Below are 13952 nucleotides of genomic sequence, written 5' to 3'. Positions count from 1 at the left end.
GACAGAAACATCAATGATGAGTGAGAATCACTGATCGGCTGCCTCCTGCATGCCCTTTACTGGGATCAAGCCCACAACCTGGGCAAGTGCCCTGACCTGGAATCGAACCGTGACCTCCTGCCACTGAGCCACGCCACCTGGGCCATACTGTAAAATGTTTAAACAGTCTCCTATTAATGGATATATAGGCGATTTCTAGCTTTTATGTAATTACAAAAATTAATGACTATGTAGGTCTGTATGTGTATGTGTGCATATATAAAATATACTAGTATATGTAGGTGAAGGTATATGTACTACATCTACATTTATCTGTCATCTATCCATCCATCCATCTGTATTTCTTTTAGATAGGTTTGTAGGGTATATGTTAAAAATTGAAATGTGGGTTTAAGATAAATGCTTTAATAGACAGGGCTTCCCTGGGTTACAATAATCCTTAGACTCATAAGAGTTTCACCCATTATTTCTTCTTCTCAACCCTTTAATCACTCTATACCCCACCTGCCTCTCACAGTAGTAAAAGCTAAATCAGACATCATTCAAATGCCTGATTCCTCTATTCTAATTGGACACTCTATTTGGTCTACACCTAAGTTCTCTACCTTCCCAAACATGGATTTTAAAGTGAAAAAGAAACAGAAAGAGGTTATGCAATACTGTATAAAATATATAAAGATATATCTTTATAAAAGATACAAAGTTGATTCAACTCTAATCCTAAGGAGCTTATAATGTAAAATAGACTGGATAAAATGAAGATTAAGGCCACAGAACAATCAGAAGAACACAAGTGTTATTTACGAATTTGTAATAAAGGTAAAAACTGTGTGTGTGTTTTATAGCAAATACAAGCATGGCTAAGGATCACATGTAACTAGATAAAAGTCACAGTAAAAGATATATGTAATCATTAAGAGCAGTCTAGAAATTGCCAAAGTGCTCTTTTGGCATTTGTGGAATCTAATTTAACATTTCACAGGTGACTGATTCTGTTTTCTAGACTGTTTGTTTGTTTGGTTGTTTGTTTTTTAAGCCCAAGCATAAGGATTTTAATACCTCTTCAGGCCTTCCCAAAGCGGGGGTTCCCGTCAGAAGAATGGCTCGTCTGGCTTTCTGTACTATTGGCAATAAAACCTTGCTGCGAGTTGCGTTTCTGGACTTCATGTAGTGTGATTCATCCACTATCACTACGCTGAAGTTCTGAGTGTTCAGTGCATCTATCAAAGTCTCTGCATCTGTCGTTAAGAGACCGTAACCCAGAACCGTCACTTTGCTGGTCGATATTCTCCTAGAAAAGAAATCCATGTACTTTAAAAATACTATTTCAGTAACCAATTTATCATAAACAATACAACTCTTTGGGAAGAAACACAAGGAAAAATAAGAGCAGAAGGTACCACCACTGAAACCCAATTTCTCTTAAGACTTTATAGTCTTTAAATATAATAAACCCTAATCCAAAATTTAAAACTTTGTTAATCAAATCTAACCTTTTTTTGGTCAAATGCTCTTTGGAAGCATTGACATCCAGCAAGCTATATTTTACTAGGATAAGAAGATAACTGTGAGAACGTTTGCTTTCATGCACCTGTGATCATGAAGAAAGTGAATACTCAAATATTAGTTGGCTATTCCAGGAAGCCTTCCCACAAACAAGATAGCAGTTTCTTAAGCCAGGTGCCACTGGGATTTTGAGCAGGACAATACTTAGTACTCAGGGCTGTCCAGCACCCTGAAGGGCATTCACATTCCTGGACCCTCCCATTCAAGGCCAGTAGATTCCCTGTCACAATGACAACGAAAATGCCCCCGGCCCTAGGTCGATGAAGTATAAGGAAAAGAGGGGGTACCACCTCACGCGGAGAAACATTGGGCTAAAGTGATCCCTGATCTCTTGAACTATCTCTATAGTTCAAATGTCTATAATATTCTTTATCATACTATAATGAAATTATTCATTTACATATTTATCCCCCTTATTATATCACTAGTGGCCCAGTGCACCGGTGGGGTCCCTCGGCCTGGCCTGCAGGGATCGGCCTAAAACCAGCTCTCCGACATCCCCCAAGGGGTCCCGGATTGCGAGAGGGTGGTTCTCGGGTGACACACCCCAGAATCGGGCTCCCTCCTCTCTGGTTCCGGTGTGTCACCCAAGAACTTCAGCTGCCAAGTCACCTCAGCTCGGCAGCCCTGTGTTGAGTGGTGTCTGCCCCCTTGGTGGTCATCGTGCATCATAGCTACCGGTTGGACAGTCGCTTAGGCTTTTATATATATATAAATAAGATAGGTGAGGGCAGGGGATGTGTCTTATTCATTTTTGTATGTACAGTGCTATGATACTAAGGAGTTTGTAAAATTAAATAGACAAATAAATGCATTGAAAATAAAACATGTCACTTTGCACTTTCTATATACCACCAGTGATGATACAGGAGGGAGTCAATCTTCTGCAGCTCTCTACCCCCTAATAGAAAAGGAAGGGCTCCTAAACACCCAGTACCAACACAGCAATCACTTTTTTTTCCATAGTTACAAAAGCATTTTCAGCCCTGGATAAATCTACTTAATATACAGACTTATTTGATATATACCAATTTTGGCACTTTTCCCCCATAAATACTAGAAAGTTGTTCTTACCCAACATCAGTTTTATTCTGAATAACACTGATTTCTTCTGGATCTAGCTCTGGGATCCATTTTTCTATTTCTTCTGTCCAAGGGTACCTCAGAGATGAAGGGACCACTATCAACAGAGGCCATTCCTCCTTATAGAAGTAAGCGATGGCAATTGCCTGGATTGTCTTTCCTAGACCCATCTAAATTGAAAATAAATAAATAGATAGGCAGATGAACAAATATGAAGGCTAAAATATTTTGTAAGAAAATATAAAATATTTTATTTAAGAGTATTATTATCAAAATAATTTTCAAATGTAAATTCAATTATATTACAATTAATTAAATGTTCAAGATTATGATGACACTTAAAAGCCATTAGAAAAATTATATTATTTTCAAACCATTTGTGATTGAACTTAGAGACAAAATGACCCCTACTCAAAAATACTAGTATACTGGTTTCATATAACTTAATATTATAAAGATTTATGTTACCATTTATAATTTCTCCTCTTAGAGAACACAAGAGGAATGCCTTACCTTTAAACTACAAAATCATGGTATTTCAAAGCTAAAATAAGCTCTAAATCCTGCACATTTTACAGGGGAAGACAGCACAGAGTAGTTAAATTATTTGTTCATCTTAACACTGAACTGGTTGCAACACTAGCGTGATGCCTGGGGCCCAGGTGTCTGGTGTCCTCCCACCTGATGGTTTCACTCTGACAGCACACTGCTCCATCTCTAAGCTGTATCACTTAAAAATTAGTTACTAGATGAATGTTTATAAAGGCCTCATCCTGTGCACTGCAGTTTATGAGATGGCCGAGGACTTGAAGATAATAAGTATGCAGGATTTTGGGGTCTTTTAACTCAAGTTTTTTTCCTTTTTGATATTTTTCTCTTCATGTCCCAGTGGCACAATACATAGTTTGGGAGCTAGACAGAGCAGCTGTCTGTGATAGAAACAGGTATAAGCAGCCTATTTCAACTATGCAGCTTATGGCTTTAAGCAGGGGTCCTCAAACTTTTTAAACAGGGGGCCAGTTCACTGTCCCTCAGACTGTTGGAGGGCCGGACTATAGTTTTTAAAAAAACTATGAACAAATTCCTATGCACACTGCACATATTTTATTTTGAAGTAAAAAAACAAAATGAGAACAAATACAATATTTGTATTTGCATGTGGCCCGTGGGCCGTAGTTTGAGGACCCCTGCTTTAAGAATAGAAAGAATTGAACAATCAGTGATGCAGCTAGGCAGCTGAGGAAGAAGGGAAAGCCAATTCTTCAAGCTATGAATGTACTACTTTATTAGGTTTGGAAAATTCTAAATAATTTCTTACTATTCCCAGCTATCTTATCACACACTTTCCTAAAAACATAAAATTATAATTGCCTTTTAAGAACTAAACTATTAAACTTAAAATATTAAGTATCAATTACAAAATAAGGAGACATCTTAAAAAGAAAAAATTGGTCCTAAGCCAAGAAGTTTTGAGTTTAACCAATGGAAGGGTTAATTTAAGGAGATAATGTGTTGAATACAAGAAAAGACAATGGAAGCAAAGAAAAGGGTACAGTAAAGAGTCTGACTCCATGTTTAATGTTTGAATGCTGACAGCTTTTAAACATCATCAGTCGCCTAATGTAACATCTCCCCAAATTTTGGGAAGGTGATAAGAAAACATGGGTGCTGCCCTAGCCGGGTTGGCTCAGTGGATAGAGCGTCGGCCTGCAGACTGAAGGGTCGCCGGTTCGATTCCAATCAAGGGCATATGCCTGGGTTGAGGGCTCGATCACCAGTGGGGGGCAAGCAGGGGCAGCCAATCAATGATTCTCTCTCATCATTGAGGTTTCTATCTCTCTCTGTCTCCCTTCCTCTCTGAAATCAATAACAATATATATTTTTTTTTAAAAAAGAAAAGAAAACATGGGTGCTACTTCCTTTGTCACCTGAGGGAAATTCAAGCACACAAGCCTGACCCACATAATGAGAACCTTCACCCTAGACCAGCCGTGGGCAAACTACGGCCCGCGGGCCGGATCCTGCCCGTTTGAAATGAATAAAACTAAAAAAAAAAAAAAGACCGTACCCTTTTATGTAATGATGTTTACTTTGAATTTATATTAGTTCACACAAACACTCTATCCATGCTTTTGTTCCGGCCCTCCGGTCCAGTTTAAGAACCCATTGTGGGCCAAAACCGGTTTGGCTCAGTGGATAGAGCGTAGGCCTGCGGACTGAGGGGTCCCAGGTTCGATTCCAATCAAGGGCATATGCCTGGGTTGAGGGCTCGATCCCCAGTGGGGGGCGAGCAGGGGCAACCAATCAATGATTCTCTCTCATCATTGAGGTTTCTATCTCTCTCTGTCTCCCTTCCTCTCTGAAATCAATAACAATATATTTTTTTAAAAAAGAAAAGAAAACATGGGTGCTACTTCCTTTGTCACCTGAGGGAAATTCAAGCACATAAGCCTGACCCACATAATGAGAACCTCCCCAGGGGTGGGCAAACTTTTTGACTCGAGGGCCACAATGGGTTCTTAAACTGGACCGGAGGGCCGGAACAAAAGCATGGATGGAGTGTTTCTGTGAACTAATAAAAATTCAAAGTAAACATCATTACATAAAAGGGTACAGTCTTTTTTTTTTTTTTTTTTAGTTTTATTCATTTCAAACTGGCCGGATCCGGCCCGGGGGCCGTAGTTTGCCCACGGCTGCCCTAGACCCACCTGGTAAATCCAATAAAAATCCAAGTTAGTCTACATTTCTTGTTTTCTCAAGCCGCTTTCATCTGCTTATGATCCTACTCTCTCCCAGAAAACTTTATTATCTGAGTAATAAATGTTTCCATATCCTGTGGTCATCTGTGTAGCATCATCATTCCTGACATGTGAACCAAATTTTGGCGGCAGAGTCCACCTACCTCTTCTAAGATGACCACAGCAAAGGAAACACCACTCCTCAATATATGTTAACAAGCAGGCATCGTGATTTATATGAGAAGTTTTTGAGCTTTGTCAGCTTGAGTGAAATCTCAAAATCTGACCAACACGGAATCATGAAAATAATGATTTTTCTGGCCCTAGCTGGTTTGGCTCAGTGGATAGAGTATTGGACCGCAGACTGAAGGGTCCCAGGTTCGATTCCGGTCAAGGGCATGTACCTTGGTTGCGGGCTCAAACCCCAGGCCTGGTCGGGGCCAGTGAGGGAGGCAACCAATGGAGGTGTTTCTCTCACATCCATGTTTCTCTCTCTCTCTCTGTCTCTTCCCCTCCCTTCCACTCTCTCTAAAAATCAATGGAAAAACATACTTGAGTGAGGATTAACAACAATAAAAAAGAGAAGGATTTTCTGAATCTACATAAATGAAGATAATAGCCTATTCTGATTAGGGAATTCACCTAACAAATGAGATTCTAAGTTATCTATTATCTTTCCAGGTAACCCCCAACCTTTTATTCAACATCTCTTCACTTAAAAGATCATGTAGATAAATGACTAACCGTATTTTATGGAAATTAGTAAGATACTTATCAATACAAAGTAAAGCAGTCAGTTGCTTTCTTATGTATTTGTTGATGACTGCTCTTTTTGAAGGCATCATCCAGTAAAAGATAAAGTTTGATGGAACAAACTCAAACAAAACATGATTCCAAATCAGAAAGTAAAAGTATATGAGTGTAATCACATGTTCCCATTAAGGAAAGAAATTACGCATAGTATAGGATAGCTGAGTTCCATATACAATTTGTAAATAGGAAGATAATTGTCTGTAATTATTTTTCCCCTAGGAACAAACTTTTAAAACATGTACTTAGATTTCATTATTTTGCAAAGAATTTTAAATAGCATAACATTCAATTATAAAAGCAATAACATATGTCAAGTAATTTGAGTATAAAGAAATAACTACACTCAATAGGTGGTCCAAAGCTCTTGGCTCTAACTGCACTAGAATTTGTTAAAGTGGAACCATCCAGTGTTTCATCACAATTAAGGCTAAATCACCTATTAAGAACCAAAGCCTTGACTCTACAAGTGTCTAGATAACTACATGAGAAGAATTAAATAGAATACATTAACTTCAAGGGTACATTTTATCAATGTTTTCAAAATAATAAATCACTTTTACTTATGAGAATAATTTTAGGTTCTCTTAATGACTTATTCTATAAAATTATTAAGGGCAATTAAATAATAATGATCTTAAATGGCATATATAATTTCAGTTTTAATTTTTTATATTGCGATTGCTTTTATGTACCAATTGTATACAGAAGATGCCTGCTGATTAAAGCCAAGTATCACATGAGCTCATTCATATGTGGAATCTAATGAACAAAATAAACTGATGAACAAAATAGATCCAGAGACAGAATCATGGAACAGACGCTGAAATCTCAGAGGGAAGGTGGGGAGGGTGAGTGGGTGGGTGGGAAGAGATCAACCAAAGGACTTGTATGCATATGCATAACCCATGGACACAGACAATAGGGTGGTGAAGGCTTGAGGGGGAGGGGTGAGCTAGAAGAGGTCAAGGGGGAGGGGAAATATGTAATACTTTCAACAATAAAGATTTAAGAAATAATTTTTTTAAAGCTATAGCAGCTTGTAACTCTTAGGACAGAGAGGTGGGATTGCCTTTAGAATAGGTGGCCTCTTTGTTCTAGAGGAGGCTCCTTTGGAAGACCATTTTAGGTATGCAGTTTTAAAATCTTAATGAAGAACTAAATTTTTTGCCTGACACCTGACAGTGCAGAGCCCTCCCTTCACATGGCCAAATCTTGGTCTGTTTAGGCCTGATAAACTCTGCTAGCCTCCTCCTGACTATAGCAGATCTACCTAACACATGAAAAACAACAACAACAAAAAACCCACAAAAAGGCAGTCAGAATGAGGACACACAGAATCATGCCCCAAATGAAAGAACAGGAGAAATCTCCATAAAAATAGCAAAATGAAATGGAGCCGAGCAACTTATCAGATACAGTGTTCAGAAAAATGGTTATAAATATAACATATAGACACAGAGAACAGTGTGATGATAGCAACCAGACAAGAAGAAGAAATAAAAGGCATCTAAATTAAGAAAGGAAGAACGAAAGCTGTCATTATTGCCAGATAGCATAATACTGTACACAGAGAACCCTAAAGACTTCACCAAAAAACTACTGGAACTGAGAATTCAGTAAATTAGAATACAAAATTAATATTCAGAAATTGATGGCATTTTCATACACCAAGAGAACAATCCAATTTACAATTGCAACAACAATAATAACAACAACAAAAAGATATCTAGGAATAAATTTAAACAAGGAGGTAAAAGACCTGTACTCAGAAAATTATAAGATAATAAAGAAAGAAACTGAGCAAGATACAAATAAGTGGAAACACAGTATTCATATACTGTATTCATGAATAGGAAGAATTAACCATTAAAATGTCCATATCATCCAAAGCAATCTATAGATTTCAACGCTATTCTTACCAAGATACCAATAGTGTATTTCACAGAATTTGAACAAATGTTCCAAAAATGTGTATGGAACAACAAAAGACCCTAAAGAGCCTCAGCAATCTTGAGAAAGAACAAAAAAGTTGGAAGAATCATGCTACCTGATATCAACCTACACTACAAGGGCATAGTGATCAAAATAGCCTGGTCTTGGTATAAAAACAGACATATAGATCAACGGAACAGAACAGAAAGCCCAGAAATAAATCCATGCCTTTATGGTCAACTAACATTTGACAAAGGAGTAAAGAACATACAATGGGCTAAAGATAGTCTACTCAATAAATGGTGCTGGGGAAATTAGACAGATACATGCACCATACACAAGAATAAACTAAAATTGGATTAAAGACAAATGTTGAACTCGAAATCATAAAAATCCTAGACGAAAATATAGGCAGTAAAATCTCAGATATTTCTCATAGCAATATTTTTTCATCTCTCTCCTCGGACTAGGGAAACAAAAGAAAAAATAAACAAATGGAAGTACATCAAACTAAAGTGTCCTTGAATAGCAAAGGAAATCATAACAAAATAAAAGACAAAATTTATAAAGAACTTATAAAACTCAACACTAAAAAAAAGCAAACAATGCAATTAAAAAATGGGGAAAGGGCCTAAATAGACACTTCTCCAGGAGAACATACAGCTGGCCAATAGCATATGAAAAGATGCTCAATGCCACTAATCATCAGAGAAAGCAAATTAAAATCACAATGAGATATCACCTCACACCTGTCAGAATGGCTATCATCAATAAATCAACAAACAGCAAGTGTTGGCAAAGAGATGGAGAAAAGGGAACCATCATGCACTGCTGGTGGGAATGCAGATTAGTGCAGCCACTGTGGAAAGCAGTATGGAGTTACCTCAAAAATTTTAAAATGTAACTGCCTTATGACCTAGTGATTCCACTTCTGGAAATATATCCCAAACCTCTGAAAACATATACACCTATTTCATTGTAGTGTTGTTTAAAATAGCCAAGATTTTGAAGCAGCCCAAGTGTCCATCAGTAGATGAGTGGATAAAAAAGCTGTGATACATTTACACAATGGAATACTACTCAGCTGTAAAAAAAGAAGGAAATCTTACTCTTTGTGACAACATGGATGGACCTGGAGAGTATTATGCTAAGTAATATAAGCTAGTCAGAGAAAGACAAGTACCATATGATTTTACTTATACTTGGAATCTAATGAACAAAATAAACTAACAAAATAGAAACCGACTGACAGCTATTAAAGCGGAAGGGCACTGGGGGGCTGAATGAAAAAGATGACTGGATTAAGCAAAAAAATTTAAAAAAACCAACCTCATAGACATAAACAACAGTATGGTCTGGGGAAGTAGAAGAGGATAAAGGAGAATAAATGGTGATGGAAGGAGACTTAACTTTGGGTTGTGAACACACAATACAATATCAGATTATTTCAGGAATTGTACACCTGAACCTATATAATATTATTAACCAATGTCACACCAATAAATTTAATAATTTTTTTAAATGACTATTTCCCACACTCTGGGAAATATACTTCCACACTTCCCTGATGGTCTGGCTCTTCTTCATGGGCATAAGCAAGCTTTCCCCTGAAGGGAAAACACTGGATAAGGTGAGGTGTGAAAGGAGGTTGGCCTTAGCGGGCAGCAGGATGAGACAAGGTATCCCTAAGGACAAGGTACAGAGTTGAGGTTGTTAGCCAAACTTAAGTAGGACTATGCTCCAAGCACAGCTTACTGATGTCCATGTAGGGGAGAGCAAAAGTAAAGCAGTGAAAAGGCTCTGAAATAGACAGAGAGGCTAGACCTGAGCAAGTGTACTTAAACAACAGACATTTCTCATATTAGCAGGTAAATGTTATACTTTTAATATTATAGTTTCATTCTTCCCAAGTCTCTGGGAAATTTTTTTTAAAATATATTTTTATTGATTTCAGAGAGGAAGGGAGAGGGAGAGAGAGAAACATCAATGATGAGAGAGAATCATCAATTTGCTGCCTCCCCCACACTTCACACTGGGGACCGAGCCCACAACCTGGGCATGTGCCCTTGGCTGCAATCAAACCTGGGACCCTTCAGTCTGCAGGCCGACGCTCTATCCACTGAGCCAAGCCGGCTAGGGCTCTGGGAAAGTTTTACTAGAAGTCACACATCTTTACAAATGGGATAAAATCTTTTCAACAGATAAATCTGAGCAAGGATACATGGATGTTTTTTGTACTATTCATATTTTTGCAATTCTTCTATAAGGATGAAATAACTTTCAAATAAAAAGCTGGAAAAAGAAAGTTACAGGTCTACAGCACAAGCTAATATCAGTCATGCTAGGAAGGACAAAAAGGCTGTCCTATTTCAAAAGGAGTGGCCAAGAGAAAATGACACTAAACTATTTCAGACAGTGCTGAAAGAAGAAAAACTTTTGAATTATTTGAAAATTATTTTTAAAAGTCAACATTACACTGATACTAAAACATGAAAATCAGTACAAAAGATAATCAAAGATCAATTTCACATGTGAATATTGGCGCAAACATTTTAAGTAGACTATTAGAATATAGAATTCAGGAGCCCATTAAAAGAATAACTTGACCATGAGAAGTTCAAGTCCAGTAATTAAAAGAGTGTCCAACATAAGAAAGTCTGATACTATAATTCATAATGTTAATAGATCAAAAAGGAAAGTATCATATGATAATCTTTAAATGTCAAAAAGGCAACTAAAAATATTCAATTTTCATTTTGATAAAAGCCCTTTATTACTGAAGGAATAATCCCCCCACATGAGGGAATATATATATATATATATATATCTCCCATTAATGGAGAAGAATACATTCCTATTAGCATCAGAAACAGGAGAAAGGAATGTGAGATAAAAATATTAGAACAAATAGACAATAAGTGTATTAGCTGCAGATAATGTGACCAAATACTTAAAAACCAAAAGAATCAACAGAAAAATGATTACTACTATTGGTAGTAACACCTAATACCACTTATAGAATTTAGATAATAGGGTAGTTCCAGGTTATGATGAAAAAAAGTTTGATACTTCAAAGGAATAATGAAAACAGAGCAATAAAACAGAAGAGAATACAGAACAGGCCAAATACATATGGGAATTAAGTATGCGATAAAGGTGGCATTTTAAGTCAATGTGGGGGGAAATGGTTTATTTAATTAATGCTATTAGAAAAGTTGGCTCATGATGGAAAACAGAATGTGTTATTCCCAAATATTCCTATTGGACATAAAAATTATTTTGAGTTGAAGGCACTTAAAAAACAATAAATGCAGAAAAAGCTCACCCTTTTTTGCCTAAAAGAAGGAAATAAATTCTCCTTTTACCAGAGGCAGACTTATTTAACAACAGCCATTTCTCATATTAGCAGGTAAATGTTATACTTTTAACACCAGAGAAATTTGTAAATAAACCTTGTTGTAACTAGGCTTATGTTCCTAGTTACTTCTCCACCACTTACTACCCCTAACCCAAACCCCTTTGTCTTGTCAATTCTTTGTTTAAAGGCATAAAAATTTCCTGATCTGGTCACTTTTTTTGAGTCTTCATTCTCTTGTGAAACAATAACATTTGTGTGCCTTTCTCCTGGTAAGATATCTTTGTCATTTAATTTTCAAACCCAGACAGGGACTCTAAAAAGGTCAAGGAAAATTTTTTCCTCCCCTACAGTAACCATTTCAAAAGTAATAAAGCTGGGTCTTTGCCTCACTATAAAACCTCATTTGCAGATAGAACAAAATTGTACATATTAAAAAGGAATACATAAAAGTGATAGAAAAAGTGCATAAAAATAAAAACTCAGAGTAGACATTTATATTCATTACATCAAATCCAGAAAACATAAAAAAATACAAATAGAATTAAATGAAAAATTTAAATTTATATACCACAAAGATAATAAAACAAATGGAAACAAAAAAATTATAACACAAATGACAAAGGCTAATTTCTTCAATTTATAAAATGCTCCTACCAAAAAGAAAAAAAAGACAATCCAATAGAAAAATGTAGAAAAGAAATGAATAACCAATTCAAATATGTTCAACAAACATAAAAAGATGCTCAATTTTACTCATAATTATAGATGAACAAATCAAAACTATGAGAAATGATTTTTTTCACTTATAGAATAAGAATAAAAATGAAAGATTTGATAATATAGTGCTAGAGAATGTTTGGGGAAATAGGCATTTATACACTGTCCCAGGAATAAATATTGGTTTGACTATCCAGCAAGTCCAAGACTTTGAATTTATTCCGGGACATAATTGCACAGTACACTAAACTGATAAAGAAAAATTATGGTACATTCTTTTAAAAAATGAGTAAATAGAAACCTTACTTACAATGAAGTAAGGAGGCCCCACATTGATCTTGAAACAGAACAGGAAGAACTTTTTGTTGGTAGTAGCCCTCCCAGCTTCCACTTCCCTTGGATAAAAGAGTTTCCTAGCCTTTGTTTTAGCAGCCATGCTCATGGACTGCCCTGGGTTCTTTTCCAGATTGCAATTCTTTATTGTTCCCCACTAAATCCATCTGCTGGAGAAATATCTGGCTTCTTGTTTAAGGTCAACAACATTCATACCATTATGTAATCATCTTTTAAAAAATGAGCATATATCTATATACTACTATGGGAAGATTTATTAATCTCTATATGGAAAAGAAAAATAGTATGGTGATTATGAATAGTATCATGACTATTTAGACTTTAGAGGGAGAACAGAAGAGGGAGAAAGTGAGAGAAAAGGAGAGAAGGGGAGGAAGGAATCAGGGAAGGAGGGTGAAGGGAAGGAACTGTTAATAGTGCTACCCCTGGAAGGTTGGACTGCAGGGATAGAGAGGAAAGGAAAATACAGACTTTGAACTTATATTATGTCTTCCATGTGTACATATTCCTGCTGAATAAATATTATTTGTAGGGGGAGCAGAAAAGGACAGAGAGAGAAACTTCTTTTAAAAATATCCAAGAGACATTGAAACATAGCTCATTTCTGCCAAAATCGGGACATCAGCTGTGCCTTTTTTTATAAAGTCACAGTCTACTGATCTATTCTGATATGTGGTGGAGGGTTTGGAGGAGGGAGAGGGAGGAAAAGCTCGGAGACAGGAATGAAGACAGGGAGAGAGAGAAACTCAACACACATATGTATGTGCAGAATGAAAAAAAAAGGGGGCTCTAAAAAAATTGGTCAAACCTACACAGGAAGATAAGTAAAGAAGCAAAATATGAAGAAACCTTGGGTTGCATAATTCTGTCTCCTATTTCTGCTGATGATTATTAGGTCAAGACTCAGTGTAAGTCACTTTTCCTTAATATGCTTGGATTTTCTATCTATAACAATGTGGAGACTTTGTATTTTATTTCTCATTTCAAGGGAATAAGTGGGAAGATGTACAAGGCATAATTTATGTGTTGCCTGGGGAAAAACAATTTCACTCAATAAAAGAAAGAACAATCCCATTATTTTGAGTTTCAAAACACTGAAAACAAAACAATGAGTAGACTATAATGTTTTAGAAGAGTTTTAAGTTATATCTCTACTGTGGACAGCAATCTGTTCTTACCAAACTGAAAATCTTTAGTGATGTTTACTAAAGGGTAGCTTAATATGCCACCCCAAAACATGCCTCCTTAGGATAAGGATTACTTTGAGCTGATTATCTTTGAGAAACAGCAGATTCAGGAAAAACTCGGAAAATAGAGTAGAAGTTACCCTTTTGTAAGGAAAACTTACATTTATGAAGAAAATCTCTATAAGAGTGTCTCTTTCTTTGTAC

At 36.4% G+C, this 13952-nt stretch overlaps 1 protein-coding gene across 2 annotated transcripts in view; it reads right to left on the bottom strand.

The window, feature by feature from the left end:
• Nucleotides 1–13952, bottom strand: part of ZRANB3 (zinc finger RANBP2-type containing 3) — a 249644-nt gene that overhangs the window by 93411 nt on the left and 142281 nt on the right. For both annotated transcript variants that reach the window (XM_070423080.1, XM_070423081.1), the window contains exons 4-5: nucleotides 2641–2819; nucleotides 1060–1291 (exon numbers count right to left, since the gene is read on the bottom strand). In XM_070423080.1, coding sequence (XP_070279181.1) covers nucleotides 1060–1291; nucleotides 2641–2819 — 411 coding nt within the window. The remainder of the gene's footprint in view (nucleotides 1–1059; nucleotides 1292–2640; nucleotides 2820–13952) is intronic.

Source organism: Myotis yumanensis, unplaced genomic scaffold (genome assembly GCF_028538775.1).
Source record: "Myotis yumanensis isolate MYYU_CA2020_CCGP unplaced genomic scaffold, mMyoYum1.0.hap1 SCAF_8, whole genome shotgun sequence".
Classification (NCBI taxonomy): domain Eukaryota; kingdom Metazoa; phylum Chordata; class Mammalia; order Chiroptera; family Vespertilionidae; genus Myotis; species Myotis yumanensis.
The sequence above is the reverse complement of the archived record's forward strand: the minus strand, read 5'-3'. Positions and strand labels throughout refer to the sequence as shown.